Source organism: Tenrec ecaudatus, chromosome 11 (genome assembly GCF_050624435.1).
Source record: "Tenrec ecaudatus isolate mTenEca1 chromosome 11, mTenEca1.hap1, whole genome shotgun sequence".
In the NCBI taxonomy this organism is placed as follows: domain Eukaryota; kingdom Metazoa; phylum Chordata; class Mammalia; order Afrosoricida; family Tenrecidae; genus Tenrec; species Tenrec ecaudatus.
Window position 1 is genome coordinate 75938874 of NC_134540.1, and position 27735 is coordinate 75966608.

A 27735-nucleotide genomic window follows, 5' to 3' on the forward strand; every position below is an offset into this window, starting at 1 on the left:
ATTGAGTTGAAGTTGAGGGTGAGAGAAAAGTGGTTGCCTAGAATGATTTTCAGATTTTAGATGCATGAGATCTCCTGTGTGGAGGTGACCTTAATTAGGTCGTATAATGAAACGAATAACACTAGGTAGTGTTATCATACTGAATTTGAATAGTTGGTATAATATCCAAATATTAATGCCATTCTAAAGGGCATGCGATTTTCCATTTATTCCCTAGCTTGTCCTCACAACTTGTGCATACATCCCCACAAATGGATAGGAGGATCATGGGACTAAGTAGGTAACTGGTAAATTGTGGACAGTGGAATGGAGGAGAAATGGAGAAAGACGAAGGGTCTTGCAGATATCGGTACAAGAAAGACAGCCATAAGGTATAAGTAGGATGACACAGTCTCGTGAATCTTTGAAGAATAACAAAAGAGGAAAGGATGCTGAAGGATATGGAAAAGCAGAGGTTGGGGTGGAGGCTAAAACTGCAGATCATCTGCTAGGGTATGAATTCTTCCCACCTAACAGTATAGAACTTTGCTTATGGTCACCATGGACAAAGTGTATTTTGGGGTATTAGATAATGGGATTTTCTTATAGCATCTCATTAGTTTATATTTACACAAAATATGTCCTTTAGAGGTCAGCTATCTCGGTAGGTTGACGTCTAGCTTTGCTTGTGTTTTTCCTTGACAATTCCATTACTTCTGGAGTGAGACTTTTGTTGCTTCACGTGTCTTGTTTTCTTCGCAACCAACATCCCCTGCAGACCTGCTCTGTGCTGTGCTTTCTTTGTACTACCCCCCTGAAGAGCTGAGCATCTACCCTATGTGATTCTCATGCCGTTTTATGTGGGTATGATTTCTTAACAGAAAAAACTGAATATGGAGTCCCTAAAATTACTTATCCAAGAAACAACTCCATTGAAGTAGAACTGGGTAAGTAAAACCATTGAAATCACTAAGTGCCATGAGTAGAACATTTACATATCTTAGGGCTTTTTTTGAACTTTAAGGATGAAGACAAATCCCACACACATCTAGTTTTCAGCATTGGCTATACCACCGTCGTTAGGAGAGGCAGCAAGATAAAAACTCAGCAGAGCCGAGGCCTGGGGGAGTTGTGGCCACAAAGGTCTGACAGTGAGCATTCTAGGTCTAAATGATTACTGTAAGTTTGCTCATGTAAAAGCATCCAAAATACTTTAAAAAAAAAAGGATTTGTGAAAGAAAAGCTGCATATTGGAAAACTACAACTCACTAAGGTTGATCAAGAATACTGGATCAAAGGGAAAAAAAGAATTCTAGATTATATTATCTAACACTGGAAAGTATATATTAAAGGACTTGGGGTAGTCATGCTATAGTCCCTATTTCATAGAGAAAGGGAACAGTCAAGACTGCCTCAGTTTGTGGTCTAAGTAGAGAAAAATGGGCTCAACCTTTTGTTAAGGGGTTTTCTTTCTTTTTTCTTTCTTCTTTTTAAGTTAAAGGGAATGATTAGTAAAACAAAAAATATATCTAGTACCTTCGGAAGGAAATCCAAAACTAAGTAAACAAAAACCCCATACCATCAAGTTATGGTGATCTGTAAGGCAGCATAGAGCTGCCCCATAGAGCTACAACTTTTAGGAAGGCTGTAACTTCGATGAAACTTTTATTTGTCACATCAAGACACATGGGATTGAGTTACATATTAAAACCAATCATATATTTTTCTCAAAACATATATAAATCTCAAATGATCTGGGAGATTAAAGATATAACTGGAAAAAAATAACAGAAGCGAAATCAGGCAGACAAAATTCATGTCTGAGAACGCATGGTTTGGGAAAATGATAAAATACATCATAATATAGTAATAGAGATGACAACAGTTCCCTCAAATAACACTCTTGTGTTTCAAATAGCAATGCATTAAAATAAGTTAAAACTCTCAGAATCAATATAAGGAGCAAAACATTGTGGAGGATTTAACATTACCTGACTCGGGCAGACTTGTTAGAAAGCAAGGAGCAAAGGGGTTGAATAATATAATAGAAATCACACATTTCTTAGATCGTTTTATTAAAAAAAAACCTCTTAACTCGCTGCCATCGAGTAGATTCTGACTCATGGTGACCTGATAGAATTGTCCGTGTGAGCTTCAGAGGCCAATGAAAATCCCATCTTTCTCCTCAGAGGGGCTGGTGGTTTTGAACTGCTGATCTTGGCGTTAGCAGCCCAACACATAACCACTATGCCACCAGGTGCCCTGTCAGCTCATAACGACCTATGAAAAACTCAAAAGGAAATTGTACAGATCCCATCACACAATCACAGTGGCATAAGACTTTGAATTTACAACTAGAATTAAAACAATGTAAAAATCACTTGTTTAAGAAAATTATACAACAGTCCCTGATAATGCTTTATATTTACATATTTGTTTCATATTTACACTTTAAACTAAATCCTGAATATGTACAAAATAATGACAGTATATCAAAAGTTCATGAAATGTGACCAAAATTGTATTCTAACCCAATTTATGTTTTTAAATATCAAGTATAGAAATGATTAAAATATATAAATTATCCAATTAACTACATAAAGGAGCAACTCAACCACCTCAACAAAGAAAATAAAGACAAAAGTGGAAAACAATGAATAAAAAAACCCCAGAATTGGTAAATTCCTAGGTTAGTTCCAGAGTGAGATTAGGTGAGGGAGACAATAAATTAAAAAAACACAAATAAATAACCTCTGGCCAGTTTAATCCTAAAAATGTAGAATGAGCCCAATATAAAAGACAGTTTATAAAGATAAGTAAATAAACAATCAGTAATCTCAAGTAACCCTTAAATAAAAATAATTTTAAAATACAAGATTAAATGAAATAAAAAATAGCCAAACCCAAAGTGGCAAGCAGGACTAACAAGCACAGGACAGGTGTAACAAAGAGAAATCATGATTTCATCCCACACATATCATTAATTACAGGATGGCCTGCATGCTGAAGATATAAAGATTACCAAGTGGATTATTTCTTTTAATCATTAAAAGAAAACAAACAAAAACCCCACTTCCGTGTGAATTACAAGATCCTTGAAGACTAAAGGATAGAAAATGACGCTACCTGTGCACTAAACAAAACATTGCTGTAACCAAGCAAACCAATGACTCTCACGTCCATTTCTACTCCTGGCAGTCCCGGGCCAGAATAGAGCTGTGCTTTACCGGGTTTCCTGAGGACCTAATAATAGCCATTGCAGCAGGTCGCCAGGCTTTTCCCTGGGGTGCCTCCGAGTAGATTCAAACTACCAATCAATCTGTTAGCAGTTAACCATTCTTGCTATTCTTTCAAGGTAGATTTTAAAGGCAAAAAGCATTAGAAGTAAATAGAAATATAATGATAAAAAATTCAATTCTGAACATGTAGGTACATAATAATATGACCTTAAAAAGTGTGTTGTGTGTACGTGGCATATATGTACGTTCATATACGTGTGCTTCTACATAGCATTACAGTTATAGAGTTGTGGCATGTGAACACATACACACAGCATTCAGAATTACGGGGAAGATGGATACACCCACACTGATGGTGAAGAGACAGTATGTCAGGGTTGAAGACCAGGAGACAAGGAGCTTTCGCACAGATGCCACTCGATTTTGAAAAACGTGAAACCACCGATAAGTAGAGATGGTACCACCTGTATAATAAATGATCCCGAACAGTTGGGTAAAATCTAGAATAAAATCAAACTCATTTATTTATCACAGTTCTAAAGCCGATTTCAAGTGTATTGCAACGTAAATACGAAAGGCTAAACAACGAAGTTTCTAGAAAGATAGCTTTATAATTTGAGTGTCAGTAAAAATATTTTTCTAAGATGTCATACGCAACAGTAATTATTGAGGAAAATATTGATGCATCGGACTACACTAAAAAGAAGAGTTTCTGTTTAATGAAAGACAACCTTTAAATAATGGAAAGGTAAACCATTGAGTGGGAGAGTATACTTACAAAAGGTGAACAAATGCCATCTTCACATATCTTGAACCTATGGACGTTTCAGGAGTCCTGGGGGGTGGGGGAGGGCGAGTGGTTACATTTTTGGCTGCTAACCTCTAGGTCCGCAGTTTGAAACACCAGCTGCTCCATGGAAGAAAAACAAGGTTTTCTAATCCAGGAAAGAGTTACCAAAAAAAAGTTACAGTTTTGGAAACCCACCAGGACAGGTCTATCTGGTCATATAGGGTTATTACAAGTTTGAATCCACTCAACTGCAGCGGGAGTTTGGTTTATGAAGAAGTACAAATCAATGAGGAGAAAATGATAGAAAGATAGGTAAATGACTTCAGCAGACACGACAAAAGACATTATAAAAAGGTGCTCAATCAAATGCCATCCAAAAAAATGCAAGCAAAATCCACAAAATGATACTACTATATGCTGGTTACTTCACAGTAAAACCAGAAGGGCTAAAACAAAACCTACTGACAATAGTATGTATGTCTTGTTAAATATGTAAAGTATAAAAAACTATCATAGACTGCTGAGTGGAAGTGTCAATTGGTATAATAACTTCAGAAAAATTTGGTATCATTTAAAAATTGTATGATATGTATAATCTATGGTCTTCCAATTTTAGTAGTAGATAGGTAGCTAAACCTATTGTGTATATCCATAATAAATGGGTGCACAATTACTTCAGGAATCATGTACGAGGAGGCTCATAGGAGCATTACACATATTGGAAAAGGTGAAAATGTATGTATGAGTATAGCAACAGCCTCGTATAACCCATTGCCATTGAGTTAACTCTCACTCATAGTGACCCTATAAGGTAGACTAGAACCCCCGGGTGTTTAACCACTAAGCCACCAGGCTTCTTTATAGCTACAGTAGGTAAGATAAAACATTATACCACATTCTGGGTCAAAAGCATGGAAGAGTCTTAGAGACAAAATGTTGAGTAATAGAAGCCAGAGGTAAGAGATGTACACACACATCTATGGGAACTATCTTTTCATCTGCAAAATTGGTCTGATAAAAGCCTCCCTCAAGCCCAACTGAAGATCTTCACAAATGGTACCAGAAGTAGGAGTAGTATCCAGGCACTGGATATTATGGTGAACACTCCCCAGACAGCGTGTGTGTGTGCGCGCACACAAACACACACACACACACTTATAAACAAACATCCTGGAATTGCACTTGTCCCTTATGATCTCTGTCAGAGAGAGAGCAATAAAGTAGATTGACATTAACCTAAGATAATTCTGTTAAGTCAAAGACATTCAAGGCTCAGAAAAAAAGGCATGTGTTTGTTGACAGGACTTTTTTTTGGTAGACTTTTCATTTAAACTTTATTGATTTGATTTTTATAGGCTCCCCCCTTACTGTGACCTGCAATATCACAGACTTCAGGGACAACACAAATCTCCGATGCTGGAAAGTCAACAGCACGCAGGTGAATGACTACTATGCTCAATCCCAACGAGTCAGAGAAGGATATGAGTAAGTCTTTTGTTTCCGTGGCGTCTCTCAAAGCTGGCAAAGATTTCAGCATCTGAATTAATTTGGCCTTTCCATTGCTTTCTTTTGGGTTTTAAAGCCCATGAAACTCAAACACAGTTCTCCCTGCCTCCTTAGCATTCCTTTTAGCATTGTCTTTCATGGACATTCCCATTGCTGGCTCACAGTACGGATACAGCCAAGCAGCCGGTTCAGAGAAATGGGAGGTACTCGCTGGTATCAGTCCCACTGCTAGCCTAGTTAAGCAGGTGAGGTGAAGTTAAGGAAGTACCAATACATTTTCATTTTGCTCCACTTCTGCTTAAAGCCATCCATTTTAATTTAGTTATCATAGGTGCCTACATTTATTTGTCCTACAGGTCTGTTAAAATTTTTTTTTCTTAGTACACTTAAAAACTTTGGTACTGTAGCCAATAATCCAAAACAAAGTACAGGTATCCACTTTGTTGCCCTCCTGCGTGAGTTTATCCAGCTCCCCATCAGGGGACAGTACTTCCCACTTAAGGAACCCGGGTTATATCAGGAGCCATAAGCATTTAAGAGTTAGAGAAAAAGAAAGCAATAGAAGAGAGATAGTGCATTCTAAGTATGTAATTGGATGATTCAGAGTCTGTAGCTGTGAAAATGATTAAGCACCTGGTTACTAATCAGAGGGTTGGAAGTTTGAGACCGCGCAGACACACCTTAGAAGATGGACCTGGCGATCTAAAGCTGAGGGTTTGGTTTATAGTTAATACAACTACACTTGGCTGGTCACTGTTCAGAAGAACAGCATGCTTCAGTGAACTATTTCTTAGGGTAAAATGATAGTACCTAGTGTTCTCCAGGAAGTAATTTTATGTTCCAGAATAAATAATACAGAGTGTGCTGTGTAAATGGGATTCATTTATTATTGACAATAATATTCACGCATTAATGACCGTCTCCTTTGTTTTATAGATTTCCCGTATATTTGGAGCAATATATTTGGTACACATTAAACATAACCTTCGTCCAAGTGAGCCTGGAAGATTATGACCGCCCTTTCGTGTGCCACGCTGGAGTATCGGCAGCATACATTATGTTAAAGCTCCCAGGTAATGCTCCAGGGTTCAGCATGAGCAGAATAGTGACTGGAAACACATATGAAAGAGAAATAACACTACGTGTTTGATGTGAGGCAACAAGGTAGTCTTACATAGAGAAGCTAAATATGAAATCCATCGAGAAGTTGACCCAGTGTCTTAGGTTTTTTGAATAAGGCTGTGATTATATTGTAGCCTACCTTGAAAATACTTGAAATTAGTATAAATTTTATGCATCAAAATCTAGAAGAGTGAATTTTTAAGCATGACTTCTCAATATATATATACATATATAAATTATTTTGGGGGGTTCTTATAGCTCTTCTAACAATCTATAAGAAAACAATACTAATATGAAGTTAGTTTAAGGATCATAAAGTAAAAGAAAAATAATATATTTTATATTAATAAGTGTTAATTATTTTAATTTGCTAGAAAAAATGTCTTGTACAAAGTATAGCAACTGAGAGTACCAAAATTTCCATCAACTTAGTTCCCCTCATTTTCTTTTTTTTTTAAAATCATTTTATTGGGGGCTCATACAATTCTTATCACAATCCATACATACATCCATTGTGTCAAGCACATATGTACATTTGTTGCCATAATCATTCTCAAAGCATTTGTCTTCTACTTAGGCCCTTAATATTGGCTACTCATTTCCCCTCTCCCTCCCCACTTCCCCCTACCTCATGAACCCTTCATCATTCATAAATTATTATTATTTTGTCATATGTTATACTGTCCAACATCTCCCCAGCCCTTTTATCTGCTGTCCCTACCCCAGGGAGGAGGCTATATGTAGATTCTTGTAATCAGTTCCCCCTTTCTACCCCATATTCCCTCCACCCGCCAGGCATCGCCACTCTCACCACTGGTCCTGAAGGAGTCATCTGTCCTAGATTCCTTGTGTTTCCAGTTGCTACCTGTACCAATGTACATCCTCTGGTCTAGCCAGATTTGTAAGGTAGAATTGGGATCATGATAGTGGGGAGGGAGGAAGCATTTAAGAACTAGAGGGAAGCTATATGTTTCATCATTGCTACCCTGCACCCTGATTGGCTCATCTCATCCCCACAACCCTTCAGTAGGTGGGTTTCCGGTTGGCTACCAATGGGCTTTGAGTCTCCACTCTGCACTCACTCACATTTAGAATGATATGATTTTTTGTTCTTTGATGCTTGATACCTGATCCCTTTGACAGCTCGTGGTCACAAAGGCTGGTGTGCTTGTTCCATGTGGGCTTTGTTGTTTCTGAACTAGATGGCCACTTGTTTATCTTCAAGCTTTTAAGACCCCAGACGTTATATCTTTTGATAGCTGGGCACCATCAGCTTTCTTCACCACATTTGCTTATTCACATGTTTGTCTTCAGTGATCATATCAGGAAGGTGGGCACCCACTGATATGATTTTTAGTTCTTTGATGTCTGATAACTGGTCCCTTCTGCAATTGTTTCGGGAAGGTGTGCATCCTGGAATGCCAGTTTAATAGAACAATGTGTTCTTGCATTGAGTAAAGTGATTCAGTGGAGGCCCAATGTCCATCTGCTGCCTTAATACTAAACCTATAAATATATGCACAAAGATCTGTTTCGCCACACTCTTATATAAATATATTTACATATGCACATTCCAATCTTTAGACCTCTATGAATACCCTTTGTCACCTAGTTCTTTCCTCTATTTCCTTATACTTTCCTCTTGTCCCACTATCATGCTCAGCCTGCATGTAGAATTCAGTAATTTCTCTCGGTTACCTTGCCCATGCTGAATCCCTACCAGGCCTCTCACACTCTCCTTGCCACTGATTTTGGATCACTTCCTGCTTCCCTGTCCTTGGGTTGGTCAGCACCATCTCTTTACCCCCACCTCCCCCTCTCCCACATCCACCCAGAATCATTGGTCCTGTTATTTTCTCCTCCAGACTATTCATCCAGTGTATATTGTCTAGATAGATCTGTAGAGATAATAATATGCACCAAAAATCAAGTCATAGCAAGATAGGCGATAAGTAAGAACACAGCAATGGCAACAAAAAACGGAAGCCAATTACCCATAGAAGAATAAATTAATTAAAAGAAAAAAATTTAAAAAGAAAGAAAAACCTGTACATAGATCAAGGTCTGATTTTTTATCTCTAGGTGTGTTCTTCAGTCAAGTCCAATGGGGTTCTGGTCCAATGTTCTGGTCCAGAGTCTGTCCTTTGTACCCCCTTGGGGGCTCCCTGCTCTGCTCCCATGGCTGCTCTGGCGCCCGCTTTTAGTGTTTTGCCTCGGTGTCACAGGGTCAGTCTGGGCCAGTCCCGACACTGAGTCTCCAGTGTTGTCCCCTTTAGGGCTCTGGGCTATCAAGGGACTGTGTTTCTCATAGTGGGATCAGCCATATTGTCCACTCTGTCCATTGGCTGTTCAGAGCAGGGATGTCATCCTCCAGGCCTGATGGGCCAGGATGTGCTCTACTCTCTCTTCCTCCCCCTTCATTTGCTCCCATTTGCTCTGATCAGACATGCCCCTCGCCCCTAGCTGCAGCTTCAGTGCTGTCCTCTCAAGTAAATTCTTCTGGGGTGAGGGGCAGTTGTCCACATAGCTGGTATGGGAGCCAAGTCCTCAGGCCCCTCCACTGGCTCCCCACTCCTTACCAGCACACTGCATTCGTCTAGTACTGACTTTATATCTGGTCCCTCTTGCCTTGTGGAGACACAAACAATACCCTCCCTTGGGTGGGTCAGTGCCCTGTTCCTCCATCACACATCTTTTTTTTCTTTCTCTTTTCCTCCTTCCACCCCCTTTTTAGTTGGCTACCATATGTACCCCTGTATTTGGTCTGGCTCCTCCCACACTACCTGGACCTCACCCTGGAGTGTTTGTGCACAGTAGCTTTTTCCCTGTGCCCCTTTTGCACTTACCTTTTTGTGCTCTGTTTTAGATAGATAGATAGATAGATAAATAGATAGATAGATAGATAGACAGACATAAACTTACCTCAGTGGACTCATGTTAATGCTTGTCCTTTTGTTCTGGGCTTACTTCGCTTAGCATAATTTCCTCCAGTTCTTCCCATGCGGCTATATGTTTCATGTGTTCATCACTGCTTTTCAGCGATGCATAGTACTCCATTGTATGTATATACCACAGTTTTTTAATCCATTCGTCTCTTGATGGAAATTTGGGTTGTTTCCAATTCCTTGCGAATGTGAACTGTGCCGCAATGAGCATTGGAGCAGATGTCTGTCCGTGGTTATTTTCTTGCCTCTTTTGGGTATATGCCCAGTAGGGGGATTACTGGGTCTTATGGTTACTCAATTTCCACCTGTTTGAGAAATTGCCAAATCGATTTCCATAGGGGCTATATATACCTACAGGTCCACCAGCAGTGAATGAGAGTTCCTATCTCACCACCGCCCCTCCAACACTTGTTGCTTTCTGATTTTTTGAATTGGGTTATCTTTGAGGGTGTTAGGTGGTATCTCATAGTTGTTTTGATTTGCATCTCTCTTATGGCTAGTGATCGGGAACATTTTCTCATATGTTTATTGGCCATCGGATTTCAGATTCTGTGAAGCTTTTGTTTAGGTCCTTTTCCCACCTCCCCATGGGCAACTAGGTTTTCTCTTATTTTAAGCTTGTAAAGTATTGTAGATTTTAGTAATAAGGCCTTTGTCTGATGTGTCATTGCTAAAGATGTTTTCCCAGTTGGTGGACTGTCTTATTATTCTCTTGGTGAATTCTTTTGATGTACGCAGGTGTCTTATCTTCAGTATATCCCACTTGTCTATTTGTGACTCCTCTGTATTTGTATCCTTCCCTATTTCTGATAGCCTATGTATTCCCTGTACCAAATTCTCAGGTTTGTTCCAATTCCCTCATTATTGGCCCAAAGTGTTTTGGGTTTTATCTCAAGGTCTGCGATCCACCTTGAGTTTATACTTGTGCATGGAGTGAGGTAAGGGTCTTGCTTCATTTTTCTGCAGGTAGATATCCATTTTTTTCCCAGCACCATTTATTGAGGATGGCATCTGCTTCCCATTTAATATTTTGGGCCCTTATCAAAGATCAGTTGCCTGTATGCTGATGTTTTTATGTTGTATGCTGATGCTGGGTCTTCAGCTCTTTTCCGTTGGTCTGAATAGCTGTCATTATGCCAGTACCACACTGTTTAGACGACTGTGGCCGTATAGTACGTGCTGAAATCAGGTAGAGCAAGCCCTCCCATTTTGTCCTTCTTCTTGAGGAGTTCTCTGCTAATTCTGCACTTCTTCCCCCTCCATATGTGGCCTGGGGGATTTTTTTTGTTGGTAATCCCTTGATTACATTGTCTATTCCATTACTATGGGTCTGTTGAGGTTGTTGACATCCATCTCGGATAGTCCAGTGAGGAATTGTGTTTCCAAATATTTGTCCATGTCTTCCAAATTGTTGAATTCATTAGAAAATAGACATTCATACTACTGTGTAATTATCCTTTTGATTTCATTCACAATGTCCCCTGTTTCATCCCTGATCCTTGCAAATGTCATTTGTTCCTTTCTTTGGTTAGGTTTACCAGAGGTCTATCAATTCTGTTAATACTTTCAAAGAATCAATTTTTATTGGCATTAATTTTTTCCTCTCCTGCATGTCGGTTCTGATTTTTATTATATCTATCCTCTTTCTATCAGTAGATTTGTTCTGTTGACTCTGCTCTAATTGGTGTAAGTTTTGTGTCTGCATATCATCCACAAAGCGCTCTTCTTTTTTAATGTGTGCATTTATTGCTATTAGCCTTCCTCTTATAAATGCCTTTGCTGTATCCCACAGGTTTTGGTATGTCGTATTTTCGTTCTCATTGGTTTCTAGAAATTTCCTGATTTCATCTCTGATCTTGGTCAATACCCACTCCTTTTTCAAAGGAAATTGTTCATCCTCCAAGTGTTTGTGCTGGTTTTCTTCACTCTCTTTCTGTTAATTTCCACTTTATGGAACAATGATGTGGGTGGGAGCTCCCTCAGTTGGGCCTTCAGAGCTTCCCAAGCAGAGGCCGTTAGTGGCTTGTGACAAGAAAGAGAGTTAAAGGAGAGGAAAAAGAGAGAAAGAGGAAGACACAGACTGGAGCAATAATTCCAAGCAAACTTACACCCACTCTCACACACACAACTAAAATGCACAGAGTAAACAAAAGTGAAAACAGTAACAAAAAAAGAGAAGAAAACAACTAAAAAGGAGAACTAAATCTGCTCAGGCTGTGGTGGGAAATAGAGAAGAGATAGAAGACGAGCAGAAGAGAAGAAAACAGGAAAGAAGAACACAAAGAAAGAAAAAAAGAAGATAAAAGGAAGGAGAAAGAGAGCGAATTTTAAAAGTAGTTTAAAAAGTAGCTGACCTTGTGCTGTGCACTGACTCATCATGTGTGCACCACTGTCTTAGGGGTCATGGTGCCCGCTGTGAGGACAGGGATGCACTAGGCAGAGTGTAGGGTCTGGGAAACAGTAGTGGCCTGTGAAAGGAATGAGAAGGAGCAGAGAGAATCATACAAGCCAAGAGAGAAGCGAAGAGAACAAAGACAGAAAGAGGAAAGAAAGAAAAAGGATAAAGAGAAAGACGGGGAAAACCCAATTGTGTTCACTAATCTTGGCTGTGATGGTTAAGAGGGAGGAGAAAGAGAAGGAGGAAATAAATAATAAAGAGATAGATGAACCCTGATTGCTTGAATGTGGGGCCAGAGGGGTTTAGACCCTGCCCTACAATGGCAGGTTGGTGTGCCCTTTAATGCCAGGACCCAGTGTTGTTGGGCACAATTGCCCTAGTTGAAGAGATCGCCTTAGAGGTCTGACAGAGGTTTCCTCAGCAGTGCAGCATGGGGTAGATGTTTTTCACAGCTGCCTGTGTGGTGTACAGCAAGCACTCCCACAGAGGGCAGGTTGGAGTTCCTCCTGCTATTTGGGTTGAGTTGCCCTTAAGCAGAGGGTAGTGACCTGGAAGCCAGTAGTGGCATATGATAGGAGAGAGTGGGAGAGAAGAGAAGAAAGAGGGAAAAAGAAGAAAGAGGGGAAAAAAAAACCCAACACAAACCTGAGCTCGTTGAGACTGACTGTGATGGGAAAGATAGAAGACCTAGTGAATAGAGTGGGAAGAAATAGAGTAGTAGGTAAGGAGATAGCTGAGACTGACTTGATCACCTGTCCTTGAGGATGGAGGAGTTTCAACTCTTCCTCAAGGTAGCGGAGTGGCGTACCTGTTTGATGTAGGGTTCCACAGATGCTGTGTGGGATTACTTCAAAGGCCAGATCGCACCTGTGGCCAAGCGTCAGTTGAGTGTTGGAGTTCGCTGGTGTACCTGCCTTGTGCTGTATGTAGCACTGCAGCAGGGACTGGGGTGTTCCCACAGTCCACAGCCCCGTCTAGTGCCCCAGGACAGGCAGGGACTCCCTAGCTATGTGTAGAATCACTGAGAGGGAAGCTGGGCTTATTGTCCTATCTAGTCTGCTGGTGCTTACTAGATCAGAGGATTTTATTTTTTTATTCCCCTGGCCTGCTAGAATAAAATCAAATTAACTTGTTTCCCAGTCTCTGGGCTGTAGCTCCATGCTGTTTGAAGCTGAAGCTTGCTATAGCGTGTCTTTGTTATGCAAAAAGCTGCCAGGCCCTGTAGGTGAGTTATGGAATTCCTTAGCTAGGTTTTTTTTATGCTGATTTATGTTAAGGGCCTCCAGCCTATGTGTTCCTTGGAGCTGGGCAACCAGACTTGGGTTTGAGTTTTAAACCAATAATATACACTTCACCCTTAAAAAAAAATTATGCTTGTGATGTGCTCTGATTTGGGGGCTGTCAGGCTAATCCCCAGAGGGGGAGATCCAGTTTATAAGTGGGGTTGTTTCCTTCTCGGCCAATTGGAACTAAATTTCCTCCCCGGACTCCCAACTTTGTGCCTATTTTCACCCACACTGCAATCTACCTCAGGTAAAAATCTACTTTTTCTTCTACCCCAAATTATGGCTACCCACTACCACCAATCCCCAGGCTGTGAGCTGAAGGCAGCCAACTGCTTGGAGAGCTCCCGAGTGGAGTTCCTCTCATGTCTGGGATTCTGTCTGCTCTCTGGGGTCCGTCTACAGAAATCACTGCTCCAGGCAAGGCGTAGCCAGTGCCCACGGGCTCCCGAAGATACAGTGCTTTAGAGCATTCTTGGTTTGCTTTGTGAGTGGAAATCCCACACAAAAAGGGGTTCAGCAGAGACCCTGGTACCCTAGTTCTAATTTCAGGACTCCAGCTCCCTATTTCCTTTACATTACCCCCCAAATTTCTGGTCTGTCAGTAGGAGCTCTGGATGGGTGAGTCCTATTGTATCACCATTTTTTACACTCCTCTCCCACTCATTTTCAAAGTTTGACCTCTCTTGTTCCAACATCTGATTTTTCACCTTCTGACCCCTGGTTTTGGAATGTGAGCCATCAGCTCATGCAGGCTCATGAGTCAGCAAGCACCCTGCCATCCAATTTGCTAAGATTGGACTGTCAGCCCTTGAAACTGCATGTCAGAAGAAGCCTCCAGTCTAACACCTGACCCACTCATTTGGGACTTGCCAGCTTTCAACTGCATGGTCCATATTCTTGAAATAAATCTATACATTTATATAAAATACTCCTCATTTATTGATTTTTTAAAACCAAACCAAACTTATTGCCATTGAGATGATGCTGACCCATTGTTGCTTTATAGGACAGTGTAGACCTACCCCATGAGTTTCCTAGACTGTGATTGGTGTCTATAAATTTCCTCTATGTGTTTCCTTAATATGGACCAGTGTCTACATGTGGATTTTTCTTTTTAGAAAAATCAGCAAGCTTCCCACCGGTCCACTTCTGCCCACAAATTACACTTAAGAAGCCCTTTGGTATCATCCTGTTTACTTTCATTGAACTATCCACATTACCATGTACTTAGTACATGACTTACTTAGTACATTACCATGACCTACTGGGAAAGGGTAGGACATGCTCTGTAGAATGCTGAGGTATGATTCACTAAGACAACTATTTTCATTTTCTTTTAATTTGATTACTGTTTTGTTAAATTTTGTTTTATTTAGGTAGTTAGTTAGCTACATGCAAGAGCAGAAGGTCTGAATCTGTCAATGTCCCTTAACAATAACCTGAGCCCATGTTTGCGTGCAATCCTAGTTACAACCCAGCAGACATGTTTTTCTACCGCTTAGCATACAATCCTGTGGATGCTGCATGGAGCTAACAAATGTGCCTGTGCTCCAAGAACTTGACTTGGGGAGTGCCTTTCACTGCTCACAGCCAAGCAATGGAGATAGGGAAGGTGTCTATGTCTGTCTTCATCTCACATCTGTGGACTGGAGGCCAAGGCCACTCTGTCCTGGTCTTGGCTAAAACAGCGCTAGCCTAACAAAAGTAGCATAAATGATTAGTGTTAAGGAACAGAAACTTACATTCTCTCACTTTTGGAGGCTGGAAGTATGAATGCAGGGTGTGGCTTAAGGATGTGTATGGTCTTCTTGGCCTGTTTTGGCTTATTAAAAACTAAACCGAATGTGCTGCCATCATTGAGTTGATCTGACTTACAGTGGCCTATAGGACAGAGCAGATTTGCTTTAAAGGGTTTCTGTTCTAAGCCTACTGTCTTTCTAGAAGCCTCTATGTAACGATTATAGAAGCAGACTATCGCAGCCTGCTGAGTGGTGAATTCTGACCACTGACCTCTCTTAACAGTAGAGCGCTCTAGCTATGGCACCACCAGCACTCCTATTGTCTCACCAAGGTTCCTTTCAGCTCGTGCCACCTGACAGGCCTTGGGGTCCATGGCATTCCTCAGTGTCTGTCTTTCCCCTGTGAATGTCTGTGTCTACTCTGTCATTTTAATAACTCAGAAGGAGTCACGTTTAGTTGCCACCCAACTCTGAAATGATCGCATTCACAGAGTGAAAGAAAAGGCCTGTTTCTAAGCAGCATCACATCCACAGGGACAGTGGTTAGGATTTCAGCACACCCTGGGGCATACAATCCAATCCATTACAGTGCGCGACCGCTTTAACGGAAAGTGACCACACTGCCCCTCCAATCCTCGACTTACTCAGAATCCGTTCTCCTTGCATCTCATCGCATCAATTGGAAGGAGTCTGTGTTCCTCTTCCACCACTGTCTGTTTTTTTGTGGGTTTTTTTTTTCTCTTCTCAGTGGCTTCTCTCTGTCACAGAGAGTTACTTTGGTCACTTTGTCCTCAGTACATTTTGCTTCTAGCTGTTCTCTCTGTGGTACATCCGGACGATTCTGGCGATGTTGCTCTTTCTACCTTCTTGGCCATGACAATCTTCCTTATCCTCGTGGCTTCAATCGTTACCCGCAGGTGGAAACAAGGTCCAAATCGCCAAATGTTTCCTCCCTTCCCATGTGGCAGCCCGGCGTTGCTAACTGCCCTATGGACTGCAGGTACATGGGCTAAATATTGAAAGCAGATGAATCCCTTGTAAAACCTCCTGATCTTTTTCCCATTTTATGGACTTTAGTTAGTGACACTTCCATTTTCCAAGTTATTTGGGCTCAAATTCGAGGCTTGTGTTGATGCCTCCTTCCTTTTCTCACATGTTTAGTTGTCTTGTTCTGCAGACTCTGCCTGTACAAGGTCGGCCGGGAGGTCTGTTCCTCCTCTCTTCACCAGCAAGGCAGATGGTGGAAGAGTTTGAGCAATGGCTTTAAGGTCAGGATCTCGGTTCAGACTTTGCCTCTATCATTTAAGAGCTGAATAAACACAGCACTGTTCCTCAATCTCTCTGTACTCATTTCCCTTTTACAAAAGAGGCTAATAATGTATTCCCACCGGATTATTTTATGAATCAGCGGGGCTTACGTTTCTTTTTATTGTCAGTTATAGCACAGAAGAGTGCCTGCTTTAGATAGAACAGGACATACAGAATATATGTACCATGGAACAAGTATGTGAGACACATGTGGAAATACCACTGGACGGAGGAAAAGAATGTTACCAAACCTGAAAACCCTCTCCTTGTCCTTCCTGTTTGCGAGCCCATTCCCCTGTGTAGATAACCACTCTCGAATTTTTTAGCCTAATCATTGTCTTGCTTTCCATGTAAGTATATATCTTTAAGATATAGTCTAGTCTTACTAGTTTTTATAGTTTTGAAAAGTTTGTGGAAACTGGAATAAAACTATAATAGAACTTTTCCACAAATGATATAAAGCCCCCTCATATAATACTTTCTCTTATGACTTGCTTATTTTCTTATATTCACAAGATTAATTGGTGGAGCATTTGATTAGGATATAGCTGAAACTTATCCATTATTAATTCTCAATTATATTTCATTGAACAACCTGGCCCCAACTTACCCTATCCATTCTACTCTAGACATGTGGTCATTAGACTTGTTCCCAGTTTGGGTCCACGGCCAAATTGGGTTCTTATGAAACTCCCTGCCTTGCTGAATCCTATAGAAGTTTTCCTATGGGATCGATCTCTAGGAGTAGACTTGCTAGAGCAGAGTCCAGCTTCAGCTTTTCTACATAACGCTGAGCTGTTCTTGCATGTGATTATGCTTTCCACCCCCGAGCAGTGGGTGAGAGAATCCAAGGTGATTGTGTGGAACAAACACAAAGCATGATACTTGACAAGACCTACCAAAGTGTATTTTTCTACATTAATGAGTGTCTTTGCCCAAGGCATGTTTAAATACTAATTGGACAATGACATGGGTTTTCAAGTGATTGCCTTCATGATGTTCTATTTTACTTATTGTAGTAGACCTGTCTTCCCCGAGGAAGCCCTAAGTCTACCACCTCCAAGCTGAACTTCAGTGCTACCCCTCACCTCTGGAATGAAGTTGGGACTACTTGCTTGACATTCGAAGCCCTCCCTAATCTAGCTTTTCACATGTACTTTCCAGTAGTCACCTTTACCTGTTCCACAGAACTGAGAGACTGATAAGGGATGGGGGTGGGCCCTGCATGGGCCAGAAGTTCAAAGATCCATATTCTGATGAAGGAGTGACTTTAGAGCAGGCTCGGGCCTCCAGTATTGTGCCACGCATAGAGAGGACGGACTCTCCATAGGCCAGTGAGAAAAAGGTTGTTTTCTCCCCAGAAAGTAAGGCAGAGCCTGCGGGCACATCCTCCCCCCTTTCTCCCTTGTTCTGTAGCTCTCCAGCAGAAAGTCAGCCCAGTCTAGGTCAGGAGAAGGGACTCTGAGCCCACCTCAGATAAAAGAGGTGAGGCTGACTGCACGAGGCCTCCGAGATTTCATGAGTTGTGGTTATAATCTAAAGTGACCTCAAGCTATAGGTTTAAGGTCTTTGTTTAGTAGTTGTTGATTGAAGGTGGTCAATACAGGTAGTTACCAACATACAGTAGGATTTCAAGCAATGGAAACCTCTGATTTAGTTTATTTTTTTAATTTTAGCTAATCTTTTCATTGTCAAATCTTTTGATAGCTTCTCTCCTTCTGCCTCCTCATTAGTTTGTCCTCTTTAGTGTTTCTCTCCTCTTCCAGATCCATTGAGTCTTGGTTAGTTAGTTCCTCTTCTTCGTGGTATGAACAGCTCGACATTGGCAAAGCAAGTTCTAAATCCAAGGTTATTATCAAATGGGCAACTTTTCCACTGACCCCTCCATTCATATCACTGATCAAATATTTGGAACATTTTCACATATCTCACAATTTTTTGCCTTAGCCCTTGCATATATTTTTCTGTAACTCATTCCCAGGAAAGACGCAATGTTCCAGATACATGGAAGGATATCATAATCCTTTTTTAAAATCATTTTATTGGGAGCTCATACAACTCTTATCACAATCCATACATCCATCCATTGTGTAAAGCACACCTATACATTTGTCTCCCTCGTTTTTCTTGAAACGTTTGCTTTCCGCTTGGGCTTTTGGAATCAGCTTCTCATTTTTCTTTTCTTTCCCACCACCCCCCACTCCCCCGCTTCCCCTTCCTCATGAACCCTTGATAATTTATAAATTATTATTTTATCATATCTTATACTGCCCGCGTCTCCCTTCACCCAATTTTCTGTTGTCCGTCCCCCAGGGAGGAGGTTATATGTAGATCCTTATAGTTGGTTCCCCCTTTCTACCTTCCCCTCCCTCTGCCCCCGCACAACCTCCCCCCCCCCCCCCCCCCCCCGTATCACCACTCTCACCACTGGTTCTGAAGGGATCATCCACACTAGATTCCCTGTGTTTCCACTTCCTATCTGTACCAGTGTACATCCTCTGGTCTAGTCAGATTTGTAAGGTAGAATTGGAATCATGATAGTGGCAGGGGGTGGGGGGAGGAAGCATTTAAGAACTAGAGGAAAGTTGTGTGTGGCTGTTGATTCTCCATCTATTGCAGCTACTGCCTGAATAAATGTATAGAATCCTTAGGTATCATGCTTTGAAGGCAGTGATTGCACCCTGATCTATAGGCTGAATCACAGCTGCCAAAGTGGGAGACAGACAAACCACTCTCACTTCCTAATGTAGATAACCTCTGTGAAGAGGATATCCTGGGTGCGGTTTCAGGTAGCAACAGAATATTCCTTTCAAGTAAATAGGCATGTAGTTTTGGATGACATGATACAAGTGGCAGCTTTTGAAGAACACAATCTGGATCCAGGACCTGGAATTATTCCTGTGCTACACCAGTAGCTTATTTTTGTCCATCAATTGAGGGCTTAGAGGTTTCCAAACTTCTAAGATAAAAAAGAAAAGGCTTTATTTAAACCCAATACACTTCCTTCAAGCCACAGTCTGATACTGCTTATATACCTCAAAACCAGGCATTTACTTCATTTCTTTTTGAAAATAGGTATGCTCTGACATTCTTTTCCAAAACAAGCCTGTTTTGCCTGTGCTGAAAATCTGCTCCGGTTGATTCATTTCATCTTCTGTTGTCCAGCTCAGCACTGATTTTTTTTTTTTTTGCTGTTGTTGTTGACAACTTCCATCAGCGGTTCCAGCTCCTCCAATTGGACACATGTCATGTTAGCATTGGAAGAGATGAAACCAAGCCTGGCAGACATAAAAGTGCTCACGGTAGTTTTCTCCTTGTTACTTCAGGTGTTTAAAAAGGTTCTGTGAATTTGTTCGAGTTGTCAGTAAACATATAGGAATCTTTCTCTGGATCTGGTCTTCTATCACAAACCAGCAGCTTTTCCAGCTTGTAAATTAGCCCTTGCTTCTTCTTCATTAAAATTGTTAATTTTATGCCAATGACTACTTCTCCTTCATATTCAAGTCTAGAGCCTTCCTCACCTCTTTTGGATCAGAACTCCCAGTGACATGACTTCTTCTGTTAGACATCTAGTTGTGGACATCGGTAGAGTAGGTATTATATTTAGAGAAACTTGAGCAACTCGATTTCGAATGAACAATGGAGTCATCTTATTGCGCAGAACTGCATAAGGCCATGCTGCAGACCTGGTTTACAGTAAAATTAGTATCAGAGTTCTCACTACGAAGTCAGAGTCACAATGGCATGTGCACACTTTAATCGCCCAATGTCATTAGAGTTGAACACTGACTGTCCCACCCTCTTCTCTGCTGTGATTCCTGATGCCAACTTCGTTGAGCCTGCTAGAATCATAAAACTGAACATCTGTGGATGGACATCTGAGAATTGAACCATCACCAAATTACATGCGGCCACATTGTATGTTGTACATATTATTGACGATAGGGTGCAAAAACCAATAACTGATATTGGCGAGGTGTAAGGGTGGATTGCCATAAACTGAATACATTATAAACCAGGAGTTACCTGTCCTAATTTCCTGGATAATGACTACTTAGAGGTACCTGTGTTCAGAAGGATTCTGAGGCCAATTCTAGGCTCTGAGGGACTAATGCATCTATCAGCTAACACCTGCTACTCATGCAGGAGGAGGTCATTCATCTCCTTTGTTTTAGGCCAGCTAAGAATTTGCACTTTCTAGATTCAACTTTCTTCCATCCAGGTCACATACAACTTAGTTTGTATGTGCATATTTTGTTTTGCTTGCTCTATAGTCTTAGGAAAATTGCCCTCCAAGATGCAAGTGTCTTGAGGTTTATTGGGGTCAGGTACAGCTAACCCAGCTACATCCTTATTTTTGTTGAAGATACCTTCAGATTTGAATCTATTTCATTAGTCTGAAGGATGATCACCAGCTAGTTATTTAGACTGGTGTACCCTTCTCTGACTGACTATTAATCACTCATTCTCAGCTAGCATTTTCATTTAAGACTGGTGGTAACATTTGCCCTCCAGTGGTGACTGTCATTGAATAGGACCCTCAGCAGGGCATCTGGCATATTGAACAGGACTGTGTCCAAAGCCCATCACACAGCCTCGTGGTAGCTGGTGGACTCCTGCTCATGGCAAACTCATCGGGTTCAGGCTAGCATTGTGCTCCACGGGATGGGGGCGCTTGATTTTCAGAAGTAGATGATCAGCAGGTCGTCCTCTGGGACTACTCTTGGGGGATTCCAAACAACAAAATCTGGGATACCAGCTGAGTGCATTAATCCATTGTACCACTTACAGAATCCTCAAAGCTTCTACCCTCCTTGAATGACTTTCCATTTTAACTTATTTACATAGCAGAGGGTATCAGCACTCCTGAGCACAATGAATGGTCAGCCTGCAATTTCTGAGCCATCCCTCCTTGTCTACTAACCAGCAACTTTAAAAATCTTCTAAATAAAATTAAAACGTTTTCCCCATCCTGACAGTTTTCAATACTAACGTTCCCTGAAGTATACATTACAGCTTCCTAGACATGGTTGCACCTTTTCAAGAGGGGGCATTCTTATTCCAAGAAGAAACAGTAACAAAAACAGAATAAGAAAAAAGGCAAAGATACAGAGAATGGAAGAGGGCAAACCAGTCCAACGGTTAGAAGCTAGAGGTCCTAACAAGTGGTCCCGGATTGGATTTGGCACCAAGATACAGGCAGTTACACGCGGTTGTGCTGGGATTTAATCAATGCCTTGGTATTTTTAAAGCGTCCCATATGCTTTCAGTTATTGTGCTTTAGAGTGTCACGTAATTGATGGGACTAAAAATAAGGGAGTTGTTGGCTTCAGTCTGTGTACTACATTGTGAGGCCTAGGGACATGATTAAGAAAGCTCTTCAATGAATATTTAAAGAAACCAAAGTGCTCTCACGGTTTAGGAAAATAGGGTCTTCCCCCACCCCTCCAGGCACCACCTCACTGTCTAGTGGGAACCAGGCATCAGAAAGTGGCTGAAGGACTGAGTGGGGTATGAAGTGAGCTGTGCAGAATGGGAAGGATTTCTCTTCCTTCCTCTTTCTTCCTCTTTTGGGATTCTCTGGGAGGCACGAAGTTTGGGGCTGTGGTGGGGCAGGTGGCTGTACCGCTCCCTTTCTCAGATGTGCAGGAACATGTTTTCACGGACTCGGAGTTCCAGCACAACTGGTTCTGCTCCTTGGTTGTCTCCTGCCTCACCACTTCTGCTCCTCACTTCCCTGTCAGGTCTCATGAAGCAGAGTAGGATGGAAACCCCGTTGCTGAGGTGCCAAGCTGGCACTCTGATGAGGGAGAGAGAGCTGCCTGAGAGACTGGCTCTTTGCCCAGCTTAAGGAGCCAGCAGAGACAGCTCCTCAAGCAGGCGATGGACGGCTCCGCATATCTCGCCTCAGGAGTCCCGATTCTCCATTTTGCATACCGGGGAGAGAGCAGCTTCTACAGTGGTTATGAATCAAGAGCGTGCCACAAAGCCCCTGGAGGGACGTATCCAATGAGTGGTGCCCAGGATCTGCGCTGGAGATTCTGGTTTTGACCAAGGCGTGCCTGGCCATGCATCTTTGGAAAGCAGGTCTGGTGTGCCGGAGAAAAGTGCTGGGTGGGCTGGCAGTGCCAGAACCCTGGAACCGCTCCCTTTGAGGTGTCCAAGAGGTCAGACTTGGTTTCCCCAAATCCATTCTTAGAACAGATGCTTTGACTCCAGTACCTATTATTTAAATTTAAATAAATACTGACTCATTGTGTTCTTGCACATTTCCATTTAGTATTTATAACGTGGTCGGCATTAGTAAAGGATGTAATTAATTCGCTCTCTCATCTTATTTTTTTTGTTGCCACGTTAGTTTCAGATTACCGAGCCTACTTGATAGGCGGGTTCATCGCCTTGACAAGTGCAGTCCTGTCCGTCATGTACATTTACAACCTTTTTAAGATTGACCTTGTGCTCTGGTATCGAAGTGCCTTCCTTTCTGCTGGGAACGTAAATGGTAAGTGTGGGGAATTATTGAATAATGCCTCAAAACTGCTATTTCCTCATTATTGAATAATGCCTCAAAACTGCTATTTCCTCATGCCATTTTAACTGCACATTGTCATCTTTTACTAGCTTGCCTTTCCTCCTGTTGAAAAATATGAGAAAGGACTCTTTTGGGAACTTCTTACGCGTTGAAACATGATGTGTCCATGTTCTCAGCACTTCTCCCTCACATAAGACCGGTAGGGTGTTATTAGCTGCAATCAATTCTGACTCCTGGTGACCTTATGCACATCAGAAGAAAACATTGTCTGGACCTGAATCTTCCCCCTAATTCATTGCTGTGCCTTTTGTGCCAATCCAGCTCCACGAGACGCCACCCCCCCCCCCAAAGGCTCTTCCCCTCACCGCACATAATGTTCCTCTCGATTCATCCTTCCTCATCACATGTCTGTCTTAGGCTGGGCTTTCTAGAGACGCAAAGCCAGCGGCACCAATATATGTATGTACATACGTAGAAACGCAGATCAAGCAAATGGCCCACACAGTTGTAAACGTGGGCCAGTCCTTGTCCAGGCAGTTTCCATTTTCAGATATTAGGCTTGAGGCTTCTTCTGACTCACCGAGTTGCAGGGACTGATGCACCCAAGATCAGGAGGAAGGCCGTAGACCGGTGCCTGCAGAGGTGAATGAATCCAAGGTTAGCAGGTCAGATGGCCGGCTGATGATGACTCCCACGTTGCTGGCAATATGGCAAGCTATAGGCTCAAGTCCAAGGACTACCAGGCTTATGAGTCAAGTGGACGATCTAGATCCAGCAAAGAGCTTTTCCATAGTAGGAAGCTACCTTTAATTGAGCGCATCAGAACTGTGAGCTGAGTAAGGATGCTGCAGCCACCTTAATCTTTTTATAGCTCATTGGCTGCTTATGTTTTTCCGTGCCATCCAGTCCACCCCGACTCATTGCGACCCAATGCACAACAGAAAGAAACCCTGCCTGGTCCTGCGCCATCCTCACAATTGTTCCGATGTGTGAGCCTATTGATGCAGCCATGGTGTCAATCCATCTTGTGGTGGGCCTTCTTTTTCAATGCCCCTCTACTTTACCAAGCATGATGTCCTTCCCCAGGGACTAGTCTCTTCGGACAATATGTCCAAAGTATGTAAAATGAGATCTTGCCATCCTTGCCTCTAAGGAGCACTCTGGCTGTACTTCTTCTCATACAGATCAGTTTGTCCCTTTAGCAGCCCATGGCACTTTGAAAGTTCTTCTCCAGCCCCACAATTCAAATGCATGAATTCTTCTACAGTCTTCTTTATTCATTGTTCAACTTTCACATGCATATGATGCAATGGAGAATACTATGATTTTGTTCAGGCACAACTTAATCCTCAGAAATGTCCTTGCTCTTAAATTCTCCCAAAAGGCTTTGTGCAGCAGATCTACCTAATGTACCTTTTGATCTCTTGACTACTCCTCTACAAGTTCAACCTCTTCACCATCTATCATGATGCTACCTATTGGTCCACTTGTGAGGCTTTTGGTCTTCCTAATATTGAGTTGTAATCCGTACTGAAGACTACCAACCTTGATCTTCATCAGTAAGTGCTTCAAGTCCTCCTCACTTTCAGCAAACAAGGTTGTGTCATTTGCACATCTCAGATTGTTAATAAACCTTCCTCCAATCCTGGTGCCACACTCTTCTTCACATAATCCAGCTTCTCCGATAATTTGTTCAGCACACAGATTGAAATAAGTATGGCAAGAGGATACAACCCTGATGCACACCTTTTCTGATCTTAAGCCACACAGTATTCTCTTGTTCTGTTTGCACAACTTCTTGATCCATGTGCAAGTTCAGAATGAGCACAATGAAGTGTTCTGTAATTCCTGTTCATGTCAAGGTTATTCACAGTTTATTATGGTCCACACAGTCAAATGTTTTGCATATTCAATGTAACACAAGTAAACCTCTTTCTGGTATTCTCTGCTTTCGGCCAATGTCCTCTTCTGAATCCAGCCTGAACTCTGGCAACTCCCTGTAAATGTACTGCTGAAGCTGTTGTTGGATGACCTTAAGGAGAATTTATTTGTGTGCAATATCAATGATATTGTTGGCTGCTTAGAGGCAAAAATGATGGAAGTGATTGCATTATGTTAGACCACACCATCAAGGATTACTAGGTCTTAAACCGCCAAGCCCCCGAGACTCCTGGCCCAACCAAGTTGACACAAGCCCTAACTATCTCAGTGTCTGGGGCAAGTGAGTTAGGCAGTGATCTGCTGTCATCCATAAAGGTTTCATGGATAGATTTTCAGAAGTAGATCCCTAGCCCTTTTTCCCTCCTTTGTCTCAGTCTGCAAGTTCCACTGAAACATGCTCACCATGGGTGACCTTGCTGCCATTGAGTCAGTTCTGGTTCATATCGACGCCATGTGGTAGTGTGGTATTGCTAAGACACTAAAGCTCTCTAGAAGCAGACAGCCTCATTTTTCTCCCATGGATTGGTTGGTAGGTTTGAACTGCTGACCTTGTAGCTAGCAGCCCAACGCCTAAGTCACCATGTTATCAGGGCTCTTTTCTAGCCCCTTAACAATATACACACCACCGTGGGATAGAAAACGGATGGGTGGTGGTGCAGAGTATTAGTGACTAAGTGAATATTTGCTAAGTAGCTGAAAATCATCTGGATCCCACAGGAAACTCTTACAGAGGGTCTCACAGATACTGGTGTTGGCAAATGAAGAGCTTTCCTCCTAGGACAAAAGACTCCACTCATGATCCGTTTTCAAAGCAATGGGCCCATGAGCACAACTTACGTTTTAGAGAAAGGTGAGTTGACTATGACTAGTGGGTCTTTCTGGTCATTGCAGGGATGCCTGACAAGATTACTCTCTGAAATGCTCATGTCCTAGAGACAGACTGACTTGAATTTGGGTTTCCTCTTGGGCTCCCTGAGATGGTGCTTAAAAAGTCTCTCTCTTTGGGCTGTAGTAAGAGTGATAGAAATGATCAAAGTCTCCCTCACAGAGTGCCTTGGGGAGAAAATGAGCGAAAGTGTGGGAGGCAGTGAGTAGGGGCCCCGTGGTGCAGAAGGGACTCGGTTACTCTGCAGGAAGTTTAAAGCGAGTCACCACACACTGCTCTGGGCTAGAGTTGTAGCGTGGTCTGCGGTGCCCAGGTTCTGCTAGCATCATTTGATAAAGAGATGTCTTAGTTAGAGCTCTCCTCAGATATCATTCACAGGCACTTCCCACTTTTGTGCATTAGCTATTCCTTGGAGAATGGATGAAATTGTGTAAAGCCTCTGAAAGTAGTAGCTCTGCTGTAATCTCCCTAGTTGTCTGGAAAAACTAGTACAAGGCACTGCGAAGTCTATGTAACTGATGTGCTGTTCAGTGAATTTCTGACTCATGGCAACCCCAACCTCAGCCCCACAAGGCAGAGAAGAATTTCCCCAACAGGTTACTTCAGGCTACCGTCTTTATAGAAGTTGATCACCAAGACTTTCTCCCGTGGAACCATAAGGTGGGATGAGTGCCTAACGGCTGTCCACCATGGCTCCTTAACTGCGGTGTGCAGGCAGACATTCAAGTCCTGTGACTGGGACTGATGACAAAGGCAGGGACAGGGAGGTCCTTGTGCCCAAGCAAGTTTTATGAGTATTTAATATAAACAACAACAGTGCTTACATTAAACTCCTTCTCTGCATGCAAAATCACTGTAAGAGTTATTGTTCACTTGCTTTGTAAAACATAAATGTCCAAATGTGGACTTTTTCTTTAAATTTCAGAATTTAAAATTGGCAGTTTTTGAATGACATACAAAGATATGCTTTCGTCATTTTTGATGAATATAATTCAATCATATAAATCTTGCTGTTGCATATTAAATGCAACTTCCAGATAAATTGTCTCTAAGGTGGCTGTGAGAGTAGGTTTTAGGTCAACTTGGGTGGGTGTGTTAGTCTGGGAAGACTAGGGAAACAAATTCATAGACATCCATGTGTATAAGAAAGAGCTTTATATACAAGAGCAATTGCATATTGAGAAAACATTCCGGCAATCTAGATCAAGTCCATAAGTCCAATATTAGCCCATATTTCTGATACCAATGTATCAATTTCTCTTCAGACTCGCGAAAAACATGCAATGACTCTGAATGCATGAAGATCACAGACCAGTGGGTGGGAAGTCTTGTGGATCCAGGGGCAGTGTAAGCATCTCAGCTCTGGCCGGGGTCTCCATGCGGCTTCTCCAGCTCTGAGGCTCTGGCTGCCATCAACCTGTCTCCATGTGTCTTGTCAGCTGCACTGTCTTGCAGGGAGTGAGCATGTGTCTGCCTCCAACAAGTTATTTATCTCTTTATCGCCTCCAAATGAGGTCATCAAGCTGCGACCCCAGCGTCAGACTAAACTCCACCCTTTCACTCCTAATCCTTTCAAATTGACAACAGATTATGTAACTACCCCAGTGGGCCAGGACTCGTCCATAAGATGATTTAATGTAATGTGGGTCAACTCCATGATGGGATTTTCTGGGAAGCAGCCAAGCAGCTGTGGGGAAAATAGACCTCCTTAATCTGGTCACAGCCTCTGTATGATTGAGGAAGGTTTCCCTCGGGTGTTGTCTCCTCTTAGTAAGAATTGACAGCATGTGATTGCTAGTAGACTTCTATTGTTGGATTTGGACAACTCAGATAGTGACCTTGAATTCATTTGGCCTCTTTCGGATTTGTTCAGTTCAGCATCCACCAGCCTGTGCTAGTCCTGCTCATGTTCCTGCTTCTTATTCATCAGCCCTTGCATCTTCAGAAGTCAGGAGAAGCCTTCAGCTTACATCTGACTCATAGAGTTGATCCAGACTGGATTTACCCCTTCTATAACCGTGTGAGTCATTTATTGATTTAAATCTCTTTTTTATATACTGACAC

At 42.1% G+C, this 27735-nt stretch overlaps 1 protein-coding gene across 1 annotated transcript in view; it reads left to right on the top strand.

The window, feature by feature from the left end:
- The window catches only part of IL1RL2 (interleukin 1 receptor like 2), a 56522-nt gene that overhangs the window by 15714 nt on the left and 13073 nt on the right, over nucleotides 1-27735 (top strand). Inside the window, exons 6-9 of the mRNA XM_075562681.1 lie at nucleotides 861-926; nucleotides 5364-5493; nucleotides 6451-6587; nucleotides 22671-22814. Of these exons, the coding sequence (XP_075418796.1) occupies nucleotides 861-926; nucleotides 5364-5493; nucleotides 6451-6587; nucleotides 22671-22814 (477 nt within the window). The remainder of the gene's footprint in view (nucleotides 1-860; nucleotides 927-5363; nucleotides 5494-6450; nucleotides 6588-22670; nucleotides 22815-27735) is intronic.